This window comes from Diabrotica virgifera, chromosome 4, assembly GCF_917563875.1.
Source record: "Diabrotica virgifera virgifera chromosome 4, PGI_DIABVI_V3a".
NCBI lineage: Eukaryota > Metazoa > Arthropoda > Insecta > Coleoptera > Chrysomelidae > Diabrotica > Diabrotica virgifera.
The window spans coordinates 136,230,004-136,254,119 of NC_065446.1; the positions used below are offsets into that span (position 1 = coordinate 136,230,004).

Sequence of the window (24,116 nt, forward strand, 5' to 3'; positions counted from 1 at the left end):
CTTTTTTAACATTTGTTGTAGCTCTGTACCTTGTTAAAATCTTATTAGTAATATGTTCTGTTAAAATTGCTGAATGCAAGAATGCAGGGAAGAAGACCTGTTGGAAGACCTAAAAAGAGATGGGAAGACGAAGTCGATGAGGATGCCAGGAACTTCCTGGGAACGCGTTCATGGAAAAGAACAGCGGTAAATCGAAATGATTGGAGAAGCTTATTGAAGGAGGCCAAGGCTCGATTTGGGCTGTAGTGCCATTGGATGGATGGAATATGTTCTGTTATTTTTCCAGTTTAGTATTATTATATTGGATATTTCTTGATAATATATTAAAAAATGAAAAATACGCGTCAAGATGTTTTATTTTTCTGCATAAAAACGATGCACCATATAAAAAAAAGGCAAGAGAGGTTTTTTATGACAAATTAGACGTGGAATTTAAAAAAAATTAATTCGAAATATCGCAGTGGCGTACTGTTTCTTTCTTTAAAAAAATTCAGACCATTACCCGTAGGCGTGCCAATGATGAATAAAAAATTCTTAATTGTATGTTAAAAAAATGCGAAATAACTACCTTCTTAAACTCACCAAATTTCATTTTCATAGCCCAACTGGTCTTAGAGCAATAAATAAATTGGCAGTTTGAAATAAGAATTTCAACACCCCGTATCTCGGAAACGAAGCATTTGCGGACATATGTTTATCGAGCAAACCGGTATTATTTTTTCATGTCGAATTAGCCCTTAAAACTTTTCATACTTATTTACTAACACCCTGTATACTTAAATGTAGAAGAAAGAAAGTTATAAGGGAAAATTTAAAAATAATCGTTAAAAGTATAAAACTTTGAAAAACCATAGCTTGTTTAAAAATAGTCGTACAATCTTACAGCTATAATAGACCATTTAAAGGCAATTGGCTTCTCTTCCTACTAAATGTACGATTGTATATACCTAAACCTGCGTAGAAAAAAGTTACCGAACAATGTTTGCGAAATAATTGGGAAAATGACCCAAAAATGCTGTGAGTGGCGAACTTTCAAAAATCATATTTCGGAGCGAACTTTTTTTTTGGGAAGCAATGCCTATAACTATATCCCCGTTAAAAAAAGTTATGGGGCAAAAAACAAATTGCTTTCTTTCGTGTTTTTTTTGCTTTTTTAATGTATTTTGAAAAAAAAATGTTCTTGACTTTAAAGTGATATTTCGATAGTAAAAAACCTGTAACAATTTTTATGTAGATGCGTTTGTAGCAAAAGTGCATAGAAGTCACCCTAATGTATCCTGTGCTTAGGGACTAATGCACCCCTTTCTAAAAAATGCACCTCTTTAAATGGTAGCACTGAGCGGTCTTTTCATATTTATAGGTCCAGTAACCATATGAAACAATAAAACCCCGTTAACGTTGTAGTTCCTTTTAGCTCTCTTATTTTGAACATAATCAATAGTCTATTATGGCAAATATGTCTCTCTGCTCTACAAAGACTACTAATAGTCGAGGGAAATAAGTTTTCTCAGGATATCTTAATAGTCAAGTATTTGACTAGCTTTTTCGATAATGTATACCTATAATAAACAAACCTATATATGGTTTCTGCAGAAATTTTGACGTCCCGCAGCAAGAATACGAATAGTCTGGTGGGAGCATTAGTCACGGGGACGGACAGATGTGATCTACTGCATTCACCAGACATAGGCAATTCCGTAGTCGGATAGGAAGGCTGCATGACACGTGTATCCAAGCTTTAAGCGTACATTTTATTTTTGTATAATTACACTACACGTTTATGAAGTCTTAAAAAATAATGCAAATATGTACTTACATGTTAGGTGCCTGATGGATGAGTATGTTTTGTTAAAAACCGCCGAAAGCTGTATGGATGTTATCTGTGTATGTAAATGTTCAAACAAAAAAAGTTTAAAACAGCCTCCCTCAAAATGTTTAGAATAAAATAGAGGCTCTACACTATTTTGATTGAATCTATTAGGCTTGTAAGTTCATTTATTAGTAGGTACTATTCAATAAAAATTCAATCGATCATGATATTGGTGATTTTGTCATAGCACCGAACTTACTAAGTTGAAAGTTTTCCGTTTTTGTTCACATTCTAGGATTTAGCAATTTCTTGTTTATTTCGATATCAAACTATACTTTATATTGCCTCCTACACTGCTTCTGCATTTCTATTTGTAATTTTATATTTATTTAGATAGTGTCGATTTTCATCAATTTTGGTTATACGCCAGTTAATGAGGGAAAAAAACAGGATATTACCTCCAAATTATTTTCTACTGCATAGATTATAATGCAATTTTGGAAATAGCCTCTACTTATCTCCTAATTCAAAGTCTACCCTATGCTGACGTGCGCTTTTATCTTGGGGGTGGTTCACACCCTTTCTCGGGGGTAAACAATTTTTTGGCCAAATGAACTAAGGAAGTGGCTAGATAACCTAATTCTAAGCAAAAACTGTTTTATACAGTGAGCACGTAAAGGTTGGAATAAATTCATTTTCTCGAGAATGGACCATTTGGAAAAAATCCCGAAACAGGTCAATTTTTATTTTTAAATTGCGACTTTTTGACATATGTGTCATACTAGTGACGTCACCCATCTGGGCGTGATGACGTCATCTATAATTTTTTAAATGAGAATAGGAATTGTGTGATAGCTTATTTGAAAGGTAATTTAATTCTCTATTGAGTAATATAATCACTTACATAATTTTTTATACAGGGTGTCAAAAAAAATTTTTTTAAATTAAATTTATTGACATAACAAGAAGAATGTGTGTAATTTATTTAACTCAAAATACATTTTACTGGTATCAGAAAACAGGAAATAATGTTTATTTAACAAATAAATATCGTTTTTTGCTTAAATTCAATATTAAAGCCGCCACTCACCTTCCTCTTGGCAGTTTGAACATTTAATTTAAGGGAAAAGCAATGATTATTTTTCAAATAAACATTTTTTTCTGTTTTCTACGAACATTAAAATGTATTTTGGACTAAATAAAAATTACATGCATTCTTCTTTTTATGTCAATAAATTTAATTTTAAAAAAAAATTTTAGACACCCTGTATAAAATGGTTATGTAAATGTTTATATTACTGAATAGATAATTAAATTACCTTTCAAATGATCTATCACACGACCCCTATTCCTATTTAAGAAAATCATCGATGACGTCATCACGCCCAGATGGGTGACGTCACTAGTATGATATATATGCCAAAAGATCGCAATTTAAAAATAAAAATTGACCTGTTTCGGGATTTTTTCCCAAATCGCCCATTCCCGAGAAAATGAATTTATTCCAACCTTTACGTGCTCACTGTATATATATATTTTTTAGAAAATTCAATACTTTTTGAGTTATTCGTTGTTAAAAATTTGCCAATTTCAATGAAAAATGTCACCTTTTCGGACGGTTTTTGCGAATACCTTAAAAATTATGCATCTAACGAAAAAAACTATAAAACATTTTCGTAGCTTATGAAAAATCAAAGAGATTCGTTTCTTCATAAATCGTCTAATTATAATACAAAAAGAGATAATGCTCAAATCGGTGTGCTCAACTTAAAATAACAGGGAAATGGTCGATTTTAAGGGTATAATGCTATTAATATCTTTTATAGTGCTCGAAAAGGCCTTTAAAACGAGCACTGATAAATGTGGATTACATTCATATTTAGCGAGATATGCTGCAAAAATTGATAACTAATGTATTTTAAGGAAAAATGAGAAGTATATTATTTAACCCCTCATCCACCAGAATTTAAATGCACCGTTTCCTTCTACAATACCTTTTATTATAGTGTTATTTCTATGCTAAAAAAGTTGGACTGGTTTAAAATGAATATTTTTTGAAAAAAATCAGATCAAATTATAGAGCGCATTTTTAAATTTTCTTAAAAATCTTCCTTCTCCATGTAACTCGAAAAAGAGATACAGTAATGAAAGACAAAACAAAATTGCTATCTAAAAAAACCCTACATTTTTATACTGTATCTTTTTCTTTTTTCGTATATTTCATCATTTTCGAGTTACATGGAGAAAAAGGAAGATTTTTAAGAAAATTTAAAAATGCTCTCTATAATTTGATCTTATTTTTTTCAAAAACCATTCATTTTAAACCAGTTCAACTTTTTTAACATAGAAATAACACTATAATTAAAGGTATTGTAGAAGGAAAGCGGTGCATTTAAATTCTGGTGGATGAGGGGTTAAATATACTTCTCATTTTTCCTTAAAATACATTAGTCATCAATTTTTTTTGCACCATATGCACCGTATATGCTTTTCTCATGAGGATCTTTCAGTGCGTCACAGCTTTTCGATTTCTTTCTAACGCGTTAAATTGCATGTGACAGAAAAAAAAACGCACGTCGGTGATTACATTTGGTCGGTGACATTTATAACATTTATTCTAGTTGTCAATAGATGGCGCTATAATCGAAATAAAAATTATTTTTGAATTATATAATATATCTACGAATATAATCTGTACAATTTATAAGACTATACAAATCAAAGAAAATACCATTTTATAAATGCAATAAACAGAATTGATTTGTTTTTATGCCAAATAGCAAATAAAATTTGACAACTGTCAGATTTAACTAAAATGTCATGTCACTAAAATGTATATTATCACGGACTTACCTTTTTTTCTATCATTTGTGACGCACTGAAAAATGCTCATGAAAAGAAGCATATTTCATCATTTTCGAGTTACATGGAGAAAAAGGAAGATTTTTAAAAAAATTTAAAAATGTTCTCTATAATTTGATCTTATTTTTTTCAAAAACCATTCATTTTAAACCAGTCCAACTATTTTAATATAGAAATAACACTATAATTAAAGGTATTGTAGAAGGAAAGCGGTGCATTTAAATTTTGGTGGATGAGGGGTTAAATATACTTCTCATTTTTCCTTAAAATACATTAGTCATCCATTTTTTTTGCACCATATCTCGCTTAGTTTGAATGTAATCGACATTTAACAGTGCTCATTTTAAAGGTTTTTTTAAGCACTACAAAAGGTATTTGTAGCATTATAATACCCTTAAAATCTACCATTCCTCTGTTATTTTAAGTTGAATACACCGATTTAAGCATGCACCAAAAAATCTCATTTTACCTACTTTTTTTGTATTACAACTAGACGATTTATGAAACAATAAATCTATTTGGTTTTTCATAAGCTACAAAAATGTTTTGTATAGTTTTTTTCGTTAGATGCATAATTTTTACGGTATTCGCAAAAAACCGTCCGAAAAGGTGACATTTTTCAATGAACATGGTAAATTTTCAACCACGAGTAACTCAAAAAGTATTGACTTTTTGAAAAAAAAATTATAGAACAGTTTTTGCGTAGAATTAGGTTCTCTAGCCAATTCCGTTTTTATTTTGACCAAAAAATTTTCCACCCCGAGAAGGGGTGGGAACCATCCTCAAGATAAAAGAGCCATATGATATAGGGAAGACTGTTTCTTGATCTATTCCTCCCCACCTACAGTGAAAATATCAAGTAAATTGATGCAGTAGGATGGAATTCGAAGTCAAATACCCTCACTGACTGCACTATTATAGGTTGTTTTAAAATTTATTGTTGGAGATTACTAGGCACAATTCGAATACGATGGAGGAACTATAAGTTATCTTGTAAATGATAAATGCGATACTTGAATTGAAACAGCAACTTATGATGCTCTAAAGACTCTAGATAAGAACAAGAAACATGGATTACGACAATAGAATCGACAAGTTAAACTGTAGTGATTAAAAATAAACGGTAAATCCAAAAAAAGAACGGTAAAGTGCCTCCAAAAAACGTCTGCCAAAATGCCTCTGAGGAATCTAAACTTGGTGGTGGAACAATGAAGTGCAACATAAGGTTATGGTCAAGAAAGAGGTTAAAAAGAGGTATGAGAGGTCTAAAAGAGAGGAAGATAAGTAAATATACACAATAACAAAGAGGGAAGCAAAGCGCGCTGTAGCTGCTGTTAAGGAAGGATTGTCTGCAAAGCTGTATAAAAGTTGGAAACATCCAAGGGAATGAACATATTACACATGGAGAGAGATACAACTTGCTCCAATTGATTATGCAGGGAAATATTCAAGGAAAAAGAAGCATAGTAAGATGTAGAATATCGTGGCTGCGCAATCTGAGAGAATGGTACGGATTTATGTACAGCTGGTTCCAAAAAAAACTGATACGACTCTTAAAACGTATTTTTTTAGAAAATTGAGCAGTGCATTTTGAAGGATAAATACTTATTATTTACATGCTGTCACTGTCAAATCTTAAAATTTGTCAGATAACTTATAGGCCTGGATCCCGCGTATGACAAAAAAGTTGATTAATAGCAAGCTGAAAATTTGTTAATAGCTTAATGGTGTCTAGTCGGATAAACTTTGATATATGGGAACACTGGAACAGGGGCAGTTTTAATTGTGAAACAGGTTAAAAATTTGGAACGGTCAGACCACGAAAACGGCACATTTATTTTGTCCGACAGAATAGTCTTAAACTCTCCAAACAGAGATTAAACTCTCATGCAAAAATCAGACTGCTATTTATCACCTGTCATAATTCCTGTCATTTGACATATTCTACATGTTCCACTCATTAAAACGCCCATTTGGAGATAAATAGCAGTCTGATTTTTGCATGAGAGTTTAATCTCTGTTCGGAGAGTTTAAGTCTGTTCTGTCGGACAAAATACATGTGCCGTTTTCGTGGTCTGACCGTTCCAAATTTTTAACCTGTTCCACAATTTAAACTTCCCCTGTTCCAGTGTTCTCATATATCAAAGTTTGTCCGACTAGACACCCTTAAGCTATTAACAAATTATGAGCTTGCTATTAATCAACTTTTTTTTCATACGTGGGATCCAGACCTATTATTCTGCTCAACCTCAAAAAAAGGCTGTTTGTTTGTTTATTTTATTATTTGTCTGTCATAATAAATATAATTAAAGGTTAGACCAATCATACACTGCTCAAAATGATCAAATCTTACTAAGAGTCGTACCAGTTTTTTTAGGAACCAGCTGTACATCAAATGAACTTTTCAGATTTCTCTAAAATTCGAATAGTTATATGATTCCCTACCTCCGTCGCGGAGATAGCACTTGAAGAAGAAGAGGGAATGAAAAGGTTATACAGGATTGCTGAAAGCCATCGAAAGGCTTGACTCACGTGAGGCAAATTAAGAATGCGGATCGAACAGTGTTAAGATCTGATGATTGAAATAAAGCAAATATGGTATGAATACAATAGAAAGCTGCTAAATTAAGAGCACCGAGAAATTTCCTACAGGATACAAGCTGATCGATCTAATTGGAAGTGAATCAGCGGGGTACTCTGTGATCGAAAAGGGCTGAAAGAAACGGTATACAAGAGCGTAGTGAGGCATGCGTTGGTGTACAGCGGTAAAGTATGGCCTTTAATGAGGGTTCAGGAAAAGAAAACGTTAAGCTGAATGTTGGGTTAGATTAAAAAGGACAAGATCAGGAAAGATAATAATCAGGAAAAGAGCCTAATGTGAGTACAGTCACAAACAGGTTCAAAAACAAAGACTACAATGGTTTGGTCACGTAAGACGTAGAAATGAGATTTACCTATGTAGAACGACGAAGAATGGAGCTTCTATAGTTGAGGGAAAGAGAGGTAAATGAAAAGCGAGGAGAAGATGGAAGGACTATATGGCAGAGACATGAGAAAAACGTTTAAATGAAGAAGATATGGTTGACAAAAATGAGCGGCGACGAAGAGTAAGAAACAGCAACCACGGAAAAAAAACTGGGGAAGAAGAACAAGAAAAAATGCTACAGAGCCTACTATAAGAGAAGTAACACACGGTTTTTGAAGAGATAGATCTACTAACAAGAATCTTTAAATTATAAAACAAATCATCCAAAAACGAAGGAAAATTTAATCTCGAAACATAGGGAATGTATAAGTTATGAAAAAGCCTTTGACTGGATGGATACCCTATTTGATAATCTGAAAAAAATAATACAGAAATAAAAATACTGGATTAAAGTGCAGTCAAACGAAACAAAATCAATAAAACAAGCCAAGGACTACAACGTGTTTATAGTTAGTAACCATACTGAATGGATGAAAATCTACAGTTTTTCTATCTGTTAGGTTGATATTCAGCGTTTGCTTTTCCATAGATTGTGACCTTCTTTGTCTTGACCATATTTGGATGTATATGTGAGAATCGGTAGTAGACACTGATTGGTATTTCATATTTTACTATACCTATAAGATCTAATATTCCTATACAAGAGTTAAAACCAAGGACTACAACGAGGTTATAGTATGTAAGCATACTGAATGGATGAAAATCGATAGTCACTTATTTTTCTATCTGATAGTTTGATATTCCACGTTTGCTTTTCCACAGATCGTTGTCTTGATCATATTTGGGTGTATATGCAAGACCCGGTAGTAGGATATTTTTCTTATATCTGATTATGTAAGATATTATATTATTACTATATACGAGTTGTATACTACATATATAGTTTCCTTATTCTTTTTTTTTTCTCGGTTTAATTATCTTTACTAAGTTTTGTGATTTCTTCCAAATATACGTCTGTAAATACTTTGATGTCTGCTTAATTGTTCTACTACGATTTTTTAGTCTTTTTCATGATTTGGTTTGATTTTTATATAATCGTAGTTTAAATAATAAAAAATGTACAGAAAATGCAGATATATAAGGCAAAAGACAGCGAAATAACTGTATAGCGGATACAATTTTAATAGCTTCATAGAAGAAAAATAAAAATATTCTATGTATTTACTTTTAGTAATAAATTCTATTTTATATACATATTTAGAGGTTTCTATTTTTTAGTAATTATTCTTGTAATGTAGTTATGTAGTTAAATTGAAAAAACTAAAGTAGGTACTCAATATATTGGTATTTATTAGATGAGATTAAACTAAGAGCAACTGTAGGGAGAATTACATTTTTTTAAATTTTTTTAACCTTTCGATTTCCAATCCGAAAATAATTTTCAAAAATCTTCAAATTAAAAATTAAGTCATTGCCATTAAGGATATACCAACATTAACGAGTTAATAGCAAGCTAGAAACACATCTATAATCAACTGTAACAATCACAGAAAGACCAGAATTTGATATCATCCGAGCATACAACAACATATCAGAATTTTTAGTTCCAAAAATATAAACATGGTCCAAGATAGTGTACACGATCGACGATAAGTAAGTCAACTGTCAAATTGGTATTACTTTCTATACTAACATAAACATATCGCACCCCGACTTCAATAGTGCCATAACCCTAAAAAAATGGAAAATATGTTTTTTGGCCTAATACGTTCCTATAGGCGTTGCCTTCAATGTGGAATGATGTCATCAAATTTAGTTATCTTAAAATCTGCATAGTACGCTTGTGTCGTTATTACTACTTCCAGTTTTGGCTCTCTCGCCATTAACAAGAGCATCACAAGGCAGTTTGCGTTACTCTTTGATCGAGAGTTGATGTGTGATGAGTACCGTTCATTTTTAAATATTGCCCTAAAACTTGTGATAATGCATTTGTTAGCCAAAGAAAATTACTCAAGTACAACTTCTCCAGTGCCATAACCTGTGATATTACAGGTTGATACGCCCTAATCCTTGAATTTTGAATATTCGTGGTGTGCAAGTACTTGGAAGGGAATTGAGAAACGATCGTGCGCGAATAGCGGAGAAATATTGCAACTTTCTTAAATAATCCATACTGTCAATTGAAATTGTCAAATTGACGTTCATTTCATATCTACTGTCATTAAAGAAGAAAAATTATATGTTGCTCCACAATATTGATAAGATATGCAATTATTATATAAAGGTAAATTTAATTAATTGTATTTTGCTTGCAGTACTGCATTTTAATAACTAATTTTATTTACTACATACAATTGTTTACGTTGTAATAACATAACCTGAATCTTATTTTTCTTCTTATTATTTTTTTGGACTATGGCCTTGACAATTATCCAGTAACCAGGACTAATATGATTGGCCAATATAATTAAAAGTGCGAATAAAGTTGCAGAGCGTAGAAATAGGTGTCGCTTTGCCGAACTTGCACGGTCTCAATAGATGCCTTAGCAATAGCACCTTATACTTTAAGAGCGAATTTCAGGGTAAAGCAATGTGAATGGCTAAAATAAATATGTACTAGCATTAGATAGCTGCACCCATAATCAACAAGAGTGCAGAATTTGGTAGATAAAGAAGTTGTAGAGAAAAAAAAATGAATAGTTCACATAACATCTTGTTTTTACTCTCCTGAAAAGTTTGCGATTTCAGGGTTATGGTTATTACCGCATTGGAAATCGAAACGTCAAAATAAAAAATTAAAATACAATTCTTATTACAGTCATTTGTGGTATAATAGTATCTAATAAATATCTGTGTTAAATTAATATGTAAAAAATTGTTTTCCTTAGAACCTTTTTACTTAATGTATCAGTTATTGCGTTGTCTCTATCTTAGTATCAGTAAGTTCGTTAGTGTGGGTAAAATGAAACGATAAAAACGTTACATGAAGTTCTTTACATTTATTTATTAACAGCTAACATTAAATCTTTGGTTTTTTCGCATGCAGTACATAGATTTAAAAACACGTTATAAGTACAAAATACACAGCTATTATACATATTTGACTAATTTCAGATTTTTTAAGATTTTTGATTTTTCAGTGTCGAATATTATGTTTCTAAAATTTATTTGATTAGAAATGTGTTAAAATTATATGTATTAAAATCAGTTTTTTAATATTTGACAGTGAGTAAAATAGGCGTAAAAGCAAAATAGTAGAATAGGAGTAGGACAAAAAATTGAAATGTATTAATTTACTCGTAAATAAATAACTTATAGACCGTATTAAAAACTTTGATAAGCACATGTGTATGTTATCCTCGTTTCACAGCTTTATTAGTTCAACAGACATCTTGTCCAGACCATGAGACTTTATGTTTCCATTGAGCTCATATAGTACCTCGTCATTTATTCTCATTGGTCCGCTGTCTGGTTCTTTTGATATTGTTGGACCGAGTCTTTCATCTTGAAGAGGCCTTCTACATATTCTTTCCATGTTCGTATTTTTGTTTCGTTATCTGTATCTGTCTCTTGCAGTCAATTAGCTAATTTCCGTGCCTGCGTCTGCTTTCTGTGATGTCTCCAATATTTTTAGGTGGCTTAATTAAGTCATGTAAGTTGTATTTTTGTAGATGTTCTATTTCACAGCATTTCTCATTTAACTAACCTTCCTTTGCTTCTCTTATTTTCTTTTGTATTTATTTGTAAATCTTGGTATAATTTGTTTAGACTTGAAGCGAAGTTTTGTCTAATGTAAAGATTTTTCTTCTTCTTGACTGTCTTTACAAATCGGGGTGAGTCTTCGCCTCATCCACTATAGCCCACCACCTTCTAGGATCTTGCGCTTCCATTTCCCATTGTTGTACCCCAATCGTAGATAAATCGGCTTCAACATCATACTTGCATGTTTTTCTGAAACGGCCTACTGATCTTCTTAATATGATACATCCTGTAATCTATAGCCTATATAATCTGATAGTCTCTCAAAAAGTACTGTTCAACACTTTGTCTTTCTCTGATCTTACCACATGACCTGCCTATCTTATACGGTTAGCTTTTATATGTATGATAATGTTTTCAGTACCATACAATTACCAATTCAGTATTACGGCACCTTCTCCACTCTCCTGTCAATTAATCTCTTTGGGGGCCAAATATCATTCTGAGCACCTTCCTTTCAAATACCAGCAGCTTATTTAATTCCCGCTGATGTTTCACTTCCATATGTAACAACTGGATGAGTAAAAAGGTCCATTCTCACTATACATTCCGTTTACTTTCCATACCCGTTCCATACACCTCCCATTAAAATTCGATTCTCACTATACGTTCCGTTTATTTCCCATACGCATTCCATGGGTCTACCCCAAATTCCCGACAGTCAAAATTTCGACAGCCAAAATCCCGACAGGCCAGAATCCCGACAAGCAAATCCCGACACGCCAGAATCCTGACACGCTAAAATGCCGACAGCCAAAATCCCGACACATGTTGGAGTGTACAGAATAATTTCAGAATTTCAAAAAGAACAACAACAAACCGATTATCAAGTGGAATATGTACTTCGTGGAGAACCTGCACCAAAACGTAGAAAAAAAAAAAACAATTGAAAGAGATAACAGAATAATGACTGGTTTTAATAATTGTCCAGATACACCTGTTTTAGATTTTCTTCGCGGGATTGCTCATAATTATTAGTACCCGTACTTACTAGTAAGTAAGTACATAATTTTTCAATTTCAATATGTATATGATTTGGTACTGCATTTGAAAAGGAAACAATAAATATTCAAACTGTGATGGTCGGGATTTTTACTTATGCCAGGATTGTGGGATGTCGGGATTTTGGCATGTCGAGATTTTGGTATGTCGGGATTTGGGCGTGTCGGGATTCTGGCATGTCGGGATTCTCGCGTGTCGGAACTTTGGCCGTTGACATTTTGGCTGTCGGGATTTTAGCACCTCGGGATTATACACCTCTTACTATTTTAACCACCATTCCCAGTAGACGTCGAGTTTACTTTTCATCGGCGTTTAAATCTTGTATTTAGTTCCAGTTTGGTAACAGTTTATTCTAAGTTTTTGATACGATAAGTAGTATACTCTCTTCCCCGCAGAGTAGCTATCCTTGCTTAAGACCTCTTTTTCTATGTGGTTGTCATCTGTGATTACCTCCCCCAGCCCTAGATATTTAAACTCTTTTACTACTTCGAAAGTTGTGGTCATTAATAGATATACGTTCTGCCTAACTCTTGGTCTTGGAGTTTTGATTACCCGCATGATTTTCGACTTTCTTCATTTCTTTTTTCTAAGACCACACTACCTGTTTCTTGTTTTGAATTTGAAGCTGACGTACTGTAAAAAATATTATTGTGGTTTGTATAGCTTTCAGATTTTGCACATTTCATTTGTCATCTATTTTCTAACGTTTGGATTAGGTACGCAATTTATAGAAGTTAGTTATAACAAAAATAATAAAAAAAGTAAATCAAAGTTGTTCGTTGATTAATTATATTAATCTTAGTTGAGTACTATGTTTATATGGGATCGAGCCACAACAATTATTGTTGGTGTAATGAAAATTACACTTCTTAATATTAACTATTGTTTGACGTTTCGATTGCCACTCCGGAAATCGTCCCAGAAAATTAAATTATAAAATTCTGGAAAAATTTCATAACTTGATCTTTTTAGGTTATGTGTAGGTACTTTACATGCAAATGAAATTTTGGTCTCGATCTTATGGACCCTAGCAATCTATGGTTGAAAAAACATTGTTTGAAATAATGTTACTGCCACCAGGGGTATCAATTTCTGACTTTTTTGTGTGTTATTTTTGTGTTAGTTTGTTTGTGTAATCTGTATTGTAGATGTGATTGTTAAAAAAATAAAATTTAAAATTCAATTTCAGTACCAAATTTTTAAATTTAACAATAATCTATTTATTAGCATTATTATAACAATATCTAATTTAAACTAAAAATTTAATCATTTGTTCAAAATTGTATTGTGGTGCATATGTATTGGGTATGGTATGAGAATTTTTGAGGACGATTTCCCAAATGGAAATCGAAACGTCAAACAATAGTCAATTAAGAAATTTAATTTTCATTACACCAACAATTGTGGATTAATCCCAAATAAACATAATACTACAAGAAAATAGTTTCAGAACCTTATTAACTTTAGTCTCATACGCGATTTTATTATTAATTTTATTCAAATTCATTATGTTTTCAAACACATTGAAGCCTTATTTTTTCTCTCCCCCTTTAGTGTTGCAGCTATACCAAAAATATGTACGCTCTATTGTTCATCTCATTTTTATTTCTGTATCGCACCTCTTGTACAGTTGCTATCTGAATTTGGTATTTTTAAAATTCTCTTGCAGTTTTTCTAATTTTTCTTGTCTTTATCATAATTGCTCTATTTCTAGTTACAGAAATCCTTCAGAAAAGTATTTTAAAAATTAAACTATAATACTAATTATTTTGTAATACAGTTTTTTAAAGTAAAGGAAAGTTCAAAAGGGAAGATTAGTCAGAAAATGCAGACATTAATATTGTTGAAGTTATAATTTCAGTACCTGAAAGCTGGCCAGCTGAAAGACTGATAAATTAGTACACACTTGAATGAACAAAGGAAGTGAAAATATAGTATATCTGAGCGCTTTCGACAATAATGTCATCATCCGAGCTAATGGTTAAAAATTACCCCTACTTGAGGCATATGCGTGAGCATCTTGATAATATTAATCTGCATTACAATGTATAGTCATGTATGCTATTGAGTCCTTTTGTCCTCCGTAGAACCCCCAAACAGAAAAAAAACAGAAAAAACTGCAACATAAACGTTACAAACACATAACAAACTTTTTTCATAGTGTGGGTGTATCCGTTCAGCTATCTCTTTTAGGAAATAATGGTTGGGTGATACACCCACACCATGAAAAAAGTTTTTTATGTGTTTGTAACGTTTATGTGTCCGTTTTTTCTGTTATTTCTGTTTGGGGTTGTACGGAGGACAAAAGAACTCAATAGCATAATACATGATTATACATTGTAATGCAGATTAAATTATCAAGATGCTCAGCTCACGCATATGCCTCAAGTTGTGGTATTTTTTCAAATTGACCATAAGCTCGGACGACGATATTTTTGTCGAAAGCGCTCAGCTAAAGCTGTAAATTACTTCTTACCCAATTTGCATATACTATTTTTTCACTTCCTTTATAATTTTAGTACTTATATAGATTAATATTTTAAGTAAACTTATTCGATTGATTATATAGGATATAATTTTCTTTTTTGAATATTATCCTAATATTATCTTACTGTCAAACATTAACAAAAATTTATTATGTATACATGGAAACTCTGTACGAATAAAGAATGAATTACGCTTGATATATGTACATATTTATGTGTTTAATAGGCTTTAAATAAGAGGTTTTTTCTTATAAAGCAACCTGTACTTACACTGAAAAATCAAAAGCAAAGTAAAATTTATTAAAAAAACTACCGATATATTCGTTCAAACAAAACTCGCGGCCTCTTGACTCCCATTTCTTTTAACAAATTTTTCTTGCAGATCGATTTGTTCCTCGTTATCTCTTCTACAACATTTTTCTTGAAAAAAATTCGGAAGATCACGCCTTCTTTCCTGGCTATACATTATAACTTTCTCGGTAAAAACGTTATAGTCGGGGTGATAGTTGTTATCTAGCTCAAACTCATCGAATTCTTCGTCGATACTGCTGTTTTTTAAACATTGTTTGCTTACAGGTTCTTTTAAGATGACAGAATGTGAATCGTTGCTTTTATTGGAGTCGGGAGACTCACTGAAGCTTTTTATAGTATTTTTAGGCCTGTAACAGACTCTGTAGTTATAGCTGTCGTGACTGCTTCTGAAAGTACTACTACTTCTGGTGGCAGTAGTACTGGAAGTTCCATTTCTAGATCTTCTGAACAGATGTCGTTTTGTATCAGAGCATATAACAAAACCATGACGAAATTTGGAACTCATTAAGTTGTATAATATTGGATTCACAGCAGAGTTTAAATAAACCATTATTCTGCAGAAGTACAGAATATTGTAGTACTTTTCTACGCCAAGTCTATAGACGTTTTCCTCTGGTACCACTATAATCCATATGATAAAAATCCTGAATGGTATCAGGCACAGAAAGAAACTTAGTACTACAGTACCAAGCATCATGATTACCTGTCTTCTAGCTCTTATAGAGTAATTATCAATATGTTTGTTTAACACTAAAGTAGCTGCATTAGATATCAAGTTCTTCGCTATAATACAGTAAAGCACTAAGAGCAGGAGTAGAGGAACTATAAAAAATATCAAAATACTGCCGAGGAAGTAAAGTGCTGACCAGAAAGTGTTAGCTAGTGTATGGCAAGCTGGAACTTTGGATCCATCGAAATATTCAATGTATTTAAACTCGGCTATTCCGATCATCGGGCTGCAATAAAGTGGAAATGTTTAGTGTAGCGTTTGTCAACGTAAAGCAGATAAGCAAGGAAGCATTTTTGTTAAAGTCAGCAATTGAAAACCTCAAACTATTCCGTCATTCGCACAAAGCAAATATTTTAAAGCGTTTATTAATAAAAAACATGTTTTTTGACAAAAATTTCACACACAAAAAAAAGTTTTACTGTATATAGGTACATTGAGGACGTTCAGGTTAGAATAATTTAACTTTCTCTAGAATGGGTGATTTTGGAGGTAAATCCCAAACAGGTTGATTTTTATTTTTAAATTACGATTTTTTGGATATATTTTATACTAGTGACTTTCTCCATCTGAGCGTGATGACGTAATCAATGATTTTTTTTTCAAATGCGAATAATGGTCGTGTGATAGCTCATTTGAAAGATTATTTAATACTCTATTCAGTAGTATAAACATAATTATTTATATAGGGTGTCCAAAAAAACTTTTTTTAAATTAAATTAAGTTATACAAAAAGAAGAATGAATGTAATTTATTTAAATCAAAATACATTTTACTGCTGTCAGAAAACATAAAAAATGTTTATTAAATAAAACATTGTTTTTCGCTTAAATTAAACGTTCAAAATGAGAAGAGGCAGGTGGGTGGCAGCTTTAACTTGAATTTACAATTTAGAATTTCAAACACCCTGTATAAATAATTATTTTAATCAAAGTAAGATATCAATCGAAGTAGCACAGAAAACGACAATAAATATTATTTATATACTTTCTTTGGTTACACTTCCTGAGATTTTCAAAATTTATAAATCATACAGGATGCCGAGAAAATTAAGATGAGAGAATTTTTTAAATAATGCACAACTCATCTGCTCAGCGTGGTAAAAGTTCCAACAAGAAAGATTCCTTAATACTCCTACAAAAGAGTAAATTAACCTCCTCAGTCCCAGGAAATTTTTTGTTTCTTAATTTCAATTTTTCGGTGTGTTCTATGTTACATTAGGCATCAAGAAAAGAAAAAAAATTACAAAAAAATTTTTTATGGCGGCCATCTTTAAAATCCAATGTCTCCTATGGGCGACATTGGGTTTTAAAGGAATTTGTGTTTTATGCGTAACATAGCCATGATTTTTTATGAATACATTGGAAATAAATACACAACATTGTTTATATCATTTATTAAGTAATAAAATATGATAAAAAATAGCTGATAGATAATTCACTGGTGTCAGTTCATACACAACCTTGATGCTGTTTCGGTTTTCTTGGAGGCAGAGGAACACCTGACATGTAGAACATTGATTCTGGCTGAGTTAACGCACTTGTCATAGTTCATGGTACAGCTTGAAGCAGTTTCTATTTTCTTGGATGCAAAGGAACACCTGGCATGTAGAACACCTGATTCTAGATGAGTTGGCTGAACATCCTGGCATTCGGCATCTATTCTTCTTGGCTGGTGTTGGGATTTCTGGCAAATGCAAAGTGTGCTTTTTACGGAGCAAGTCTGGAGGGTGGGATACCCTGGGTTGCTTCCGATGAGGGGGTAAGGAACACTCATAATCTGGATCACTATCCTCCGAGCTCTCCTGATGACCATGGGCTAGGAAATATGCATACTCTTCTTTAAAACAGAACAGATCCATAATATCTTTTTTGTGGGTTCCTAAAAGTCGCTGATCTCGTCGATATTCGATCCATGATGCTGAAATTGCGAAGTCAAACAAATGCATGATAACTCTGACTGTCCATTTTCTAGTTCGAGCAGAGATCCTGTAATAACTTATCATTCGGTCTAAGAAGTCAATGCCTCCCATATTGGCATTGTAGACCTTAACTGCCAGAGGCCTGTTGACTTCAATGAATCTCTTTTGTATTTTGCACCATCTTCTACATTTATCGACAGGTTGTGAGCCCTCTCTATTTGACATCAAAATTACGGCTCTGTTATCAAACCATTTTACAACAGACACTTGACCGTCTGATCTTACACTCTCATCAATTGCCCCCCTACCTTCTTTTTTCAAATCAGTATCACTTCTTAGCTTGGAGTTTTTGGGTATTCTTACTTGTTTCAAAGTGCCAGTACCTGTAGCTTCTCTTTCTGAATGTAATAAATCTAAAAGGTGTTCAGAATTGAAATATCTATCCATATAAATTGAAACCCCAGGAGGAAACGTAGTCAGAAGCTTCATCACAGCCTTACCACCAACATCTAGAAGTTTGAAACGTTCATCATGAACTATAGGGTCACCTTTTCCCTGGTAAAAGAAAAAATCTAGTGGCAGTCCATCTGGAGCAGCTACAACAAAATTTTTCAAGCCACATGGATTGGGTTTTGTTTTGATTACTTGTCTGGCTGGGCAATGCCCCCAGAAAGGAATCATTTGTTCATCTATAGCCACTACTTGAGGCTTTGGATTCAGCAAACAACCTGTTTTAACTGACCTGATCAGTGGTTCTACTTTCCAAAACTTGTAGGCGTTCTTTTCTTCATCCGTTACGTCACCATCATACACAATTTTCAGATTCTTTCGAATACAAAAATATTTATCCCTTCGCATGAGGTTACTTATACATTCTGCTTTGGTTTTTCTGGCCCAATACATCCTAATCCGTGGATATCCCATAATAGACATCATCAAACTTGCTGAAAAAAACTTTTTTACATCTTCCACATCATTCAAAAGAACTTTCCCAGTTTTTTCCACATACGTTCTGTTTGTTTGTTCTAAAATAACTTTGAAAATACTCTCAGGAATATACTTGCTAACATATGCATGAGGTTGCAGATTTACAGCATTTATTTCTAAAGGAGTATTATCTGGAGCTGGCAAGCATGGTTCAAAATCTGAATTTTTTTTCCAGAAGTATCTTTCACTGCTACTCACGGCTTGTGCGACTGGAGTATTGTCTTCGCCAGTTGTAATATTAGAAGCCATCATGTCTGAAGTAGTTGAGGTACCATCCGATATCGTTTCTTCGTCTTCTTCCTCTTCTTCGTCTATTTCCCCAATGTCAGTGGTCTCCTGCTGTGGTAGCCACGTTGGATCTGCATCCAAGTCATCATCATCGCTGATGTCCACCTCACTGTTATCTCCATCAAATCGATCGTCAACATATTCTTGAATTCGCTTGGAATCTGTAAATAACATACGCAAATAGTAAAATACAGATACATATTGCGAGTTTAAAACTACAGTAAAACCTGTCAGTAACGGTCACTAAAAATGACAGAACTATTGGCCGATATAAAAAGGTGGCCGCTAATACCAGGTTTTGTGGTACACAAATTTTGGTTTGGGGTACTTTGAAATTGGCCGGCTAGTACAGGTGGCCGGTTTTGACAGGTTGCCATTAACAAAGGTTTTACTGTATTTAGTTTATTATTTCCAAATAGTTAACTTGGTTTACACGAAATATTCCAGGTTTAGAACAGCATATAAAAATATTTATATCATAAAAAATTAATCGGTTTATTAGTTTTTATTAGTATTCAGTTTAAAATGTTACTAGAATATTACAGATTTGAAGAAAAAATTCTAATTGTATATTTAAATAATCAAATCCAAACGGTAAAAAAATATATCTAAAATCCCAATGTCTCCATCAGACGACATAACCGTTTCCATGGTAACTGCTTGAAAAATATAAATGGAATGATAATTATCTATTTACAGATGAAAAGACCAAGTCTTCAAGATAAGTGTTCAATCATTGAATGAGAATTTTATGCTAAGGAAAAAACAGAAAAAATACTTACAGAAACTTGAACATGGAATTGGCCGTTTGGGACAGTCCGCCATTTTTACTTCTCACTCACAGTTGTCAGATGCGAATGAATGAACTAAAAACTCACTCTAGCAGGTGATGCCACCTTTTGGCTTTCCAGTGTACTACTTTTCAAGGCTGCCTACCTAAACTTTCATCCCAGAAAAAATTTCTAAACAAAGCATGTTTTATGTCGCTTGTAGACGACGCGGGGACTAAGGAGGTTAATTAAAAATGTATAAACATTTTCAATTTCTTTGCAACACGAAAATGCAGCAGCTGCATAATGCTCTGGTTAAATCGAAGAGTGCAGGAAGAGTCTATACCGGTTTCGGAGGGCTTTTCCCACTCATCAGTAGTCCCATATCCTCTTCTCTCTGATTTCTCCAGGCATCACACTTCAAGCCATTCTGTATTGCAAAGAAAGAAATGTCACGGATGAACTGGAGCCATCTACCGAAAAACAAATTAAGTTATCAACCTAATTACCACTGAAAACGAAAATAAATATCGTTCCCATACCACCAGATTGACAACAGGTGGAATACTTTCTTTGGTTACACCTCCTGAGATTTTCAAAATTTATAAATCATACAGGATGATGAGGAAATTAAGATGAGAAAATTTTTTAAATAATTTACAACTCATCTGCTCAGCGTGGTAAAAGTTCCAACAAGAAAGATTCCTTAATACTCCTACAAAAGAGTAAATTAATTAAAAATGTATAAACATTTTCAATTTCTTTGCAACACGAAAATGCAGCAGCTGCATAATGCTCTGGTTAAATCGGATTATAATATATACTTATTATATCGGATTATAATTTATAGACTCTTCCTACACTCTCGGACTTAACCAGAGCATTATGCAGCTGCTGCATTTTCGTGCTGCAAAGAAATTGAAAATGTTTATACATTTTTAATTCATTTACTCTTTTGTAGGAGTATTAAGGAATCTTTCTTACTGGAACTTTCACCACGCTGAGCAGATGAGTTGTGAATTATTTAAAAAATTCTCTCATCTTAATTTCCTCGGCACTATGTATGATTTATAAATTTTGAAAATCTCAGGAGGTGTAATCAAAGAAAGTATTCCACCTGTTGTCAATCTGGTGGTATGGAAACGATATTTATTGTCGTTTTCTGTGCTACTTCTATTGATAACTTACTTTGTTTTTCGGTAGATAGCTCTAGTTCATCCGTGACATTTCTTTCTTTGCAATACGGAAAGGCCCAAAGTGTGATGCCTGGGAAAATCGGAGAGAAGAGGATATGGGACTACTGATGAGTGGGAAAAGCCCTCCGAAACCGGTATAGACTCTTTCTGCACTCTCAGATTTAACCAGAGCATTATGCAGCTGCTGCATTTTCGTGTTGCAAAGAAATTGAAAATGTTTATACATTTTTAATTATGTTAATGTTTATATTAGTGAATAGAGAATTAAATAACCTTTCAAATGCGCTATCATATAATCCCTATTCTTATTTGAAAAAATCATCGACCAGGTCATCACGCTCAGATGGATGATGTCACTATTATGATATATATGCCAAAAAACGTAATTTAAAAATAAAAATCGACCTGTCTCGGGATTTATCCCCAAAATAGCCCGTTCTCGAGAACATGAATATATTCCAACCTAAACGTCCTCACTGTATATCGGTTTACCCCGTATCGTTTATTGTATATCAACATGACCCGTTTCCAGTATCTATTCGTCTCTTCCCTCCGGTCTCTCACCCACTTTCGTGCGGGGAGATGAGACTGACGGATCTTAATAACCCCTTATCAGGAGTTACGACATCAGATATCAAATTTTCTATCGGGATCTTGATATTGCAACAGTATTTGATTGCGTATTGTACTTTATTGGTCAGCAGGAAAAGAATCCAGGAAGAAAATATCATCGTATGGTCTTTTTTTTATTAAAATAGTAGAAATACTTTTAGTATTTTTTTTTATAAATAAAAATAGTGTTTGTTATAATAATAATTATGTAAAACAATAAAATAATTGTAATTTGAGAAGTTAATCATAATTTAATCATTACCAGAGAACGGCAGTTCTCACCCAAACCCTCCTACATGCGACACTATATATATGTTATAGTCAAAGCCCGAATTTCAGGCACTCCTAGGTTTGACTAAGCAATCCTCAGGTCTGACTGACGGTCTTAGTCAAAGCCCGAAATTAATTACAGTTTCGGCCTTTGACTAGTCAAACCTAGGAGAGACTAAGTTGGTCAGGCAAAGGTCGAAATTTAATTTTATGAAATCGGGGTTTGACTAGTCAAACCCCGATCAACTATTTAAATGTCGTAATTTGTTAGATTAGGTTTAATAAAACGTCATTTTTTAATTTAAATGTTTATTATTTTTATATTGTCGTAATTAAAATAAAACAATTAGTGTTTATTCTCACATGTTGAGGCACTATGGCATTTAGAGTTGCAAAATACGTTAGACCTTTTACACTTACATAATTTTGAAAAACATTTCTTATTGCAGTATCATTTATAAAGCCTTGTCCTCCAAATTTAGAATCTTTTGTACTAATTTCTCTTAGAGACAGCTTAACGCCTGGAATATCTTCGAAATTAAGAAAAAAATTCGCGTTGCATTCTCTTAGTTTGATTTCTTGAAAAAAGTGTGTTTATTGTTCCATATTTCGTACTAACTCTATATAAACCGTCAATTGTTTTATCTTGTATAATACCCAAAATACTTCGAGGATCTCCTTTGGCTGTATCATAGCTGGGGATAGGTTTTGTTAAAGTTTTTCCGATCGAAATTGGAGGAATTTTTTTTCACTTACTTAATTGTTTTATAGCATTAGTCTGAGCATGAAGACCTTCAATCACCTTTCGTTTATTTCTTTTAATCGTTTCTGTCTGTGCACAACGCATGCATGTAACTTTTCTTTCAAAATGTTGATAGTATGCACCAAGTGTGCTGTCAGCACACAGAACATATACCAACTGATTACAAATTATGCACGTATGAGCTCTCTTTGTGGCAAGTACAACAAACTACAAACCTCCAATTTCGATCGGAAAAACTGTAACAATACCTATCCCCAGCTTTATTAGAGCCAAAGGAGATACTCGAAGTATTTTGGGTATTATACAAGAACAATTGACGGTTTATATAGAGGTGGCATGAAATAAGGAACAAAAATCACACTTTTTCAAGAAATCAAATAAGAGAATGCAAATAGAATTTTCTTAACTTCGAAGATGTTCCAGACGTTAAACTGTTTCTAAGAGAAATTAGTACAAAATATTCTAAATTTTGAGGACAAGGCTTTATAAAATGCTACTTCAATAAGAAACGTTCTTCAAAATTATGAACGTGTAAAAGGTCTAACGTATTGGGCAACTCTAAATGCCATAATGCCTCATCATGTGAGAATAAACACTAATTGTTTTATTTTAATTAAGACAATATAAAAATAACAAACATTTAAATTAAAAAACGTTTTATTAAACCTGATCTAACAAATTACGACATTTTATTAGCTGATCGGGGTTTGACTAGTCAAACCCCGATTTCATAAAATTAAATTTCGACCTTTGCCTGACCATCTTAGTCTCTCCTAGGTTTGACTAGTCAAAGGCCGAAATTGTAATTTATTTCGGGCTTTGACCAAGACCGTCAGTCAGACCTGAGGATTGCCTAGTCAAACCTAGGAGTGCCTGAAATTCGGACTTTGACTATAACATATACACAAAATTTTCGATTCTCTAAATCTAACTGAATTGAAAATTGGGCCAACTCCCATCTTAAAGTTCAGGAAAAGACACCCATTCATATGTCAATTATCCAGTTTGGTCCAAGGGTGTGGAATTTACGGCCCTTCCTACTTAGGGTCTGTTTTTTGTTCTCGTCTCCAAAACTCCCAAAAACTTCAATAATTTAAGTCCGGTAACCGAAAATGTTTGTGGATGTGTGTGGAAAATTTAAACCGATTTGAATATTTTTTTCTGTGTTTGAAGAGGGGGTCAGGGACGATTCAGAACCGGTGTAGTTTGTGACTTTTGACCACCCATAAGCCAGCTATAGGACTTGGTAGGTACAAAACGGCATACTTTTTTGGGGTATATATCTTCGGATCAAGAAGAGTGGACATAAAATCAATAGTGTTGAGTTAAACTTTCAAATGGTCTCTAAGCCGTCAGGATCAGACATACACACGGCTCAGTATAGCCGAAAAACTGAAAAACTATTTAAAAAAATTTCAACCTACG

At 33.1% G+C, this 24,116-nt stretch overlaps 1 protein-coding gene across 1 annotated transcript; it reads right to left on the bottom strand.

Annotated features, from left to right (window-relative positions):
• Positions 1-15,170: 15,170 nt before the first annotated feature.
• On the bottom strand, positions 15,171-16,109 carry LOC126878448 (neuropeptide CCHamide-1 receptor-like). Its single transcript, XM_050649323.1, has one exon. It carries the CDS (start codon positions 16,107-16,109, stop codon positions 15,171-15,173), a length of 939 nt encoding a protein of 312 aa, XP_050505280.1.
• Positions 16,110-24,116: the final 8,007 nt, after the last annotated feature.

Bases quoted from the DNA above. Each gene is read 5' to 3' on its own strand.
- LOC126878448 (XM_050649323.1), bottom strand. From the start codon at position 16,109: ATGATCGGAATAGCCGAGTTTAAATACATTGAATATTTCGATGGATCC.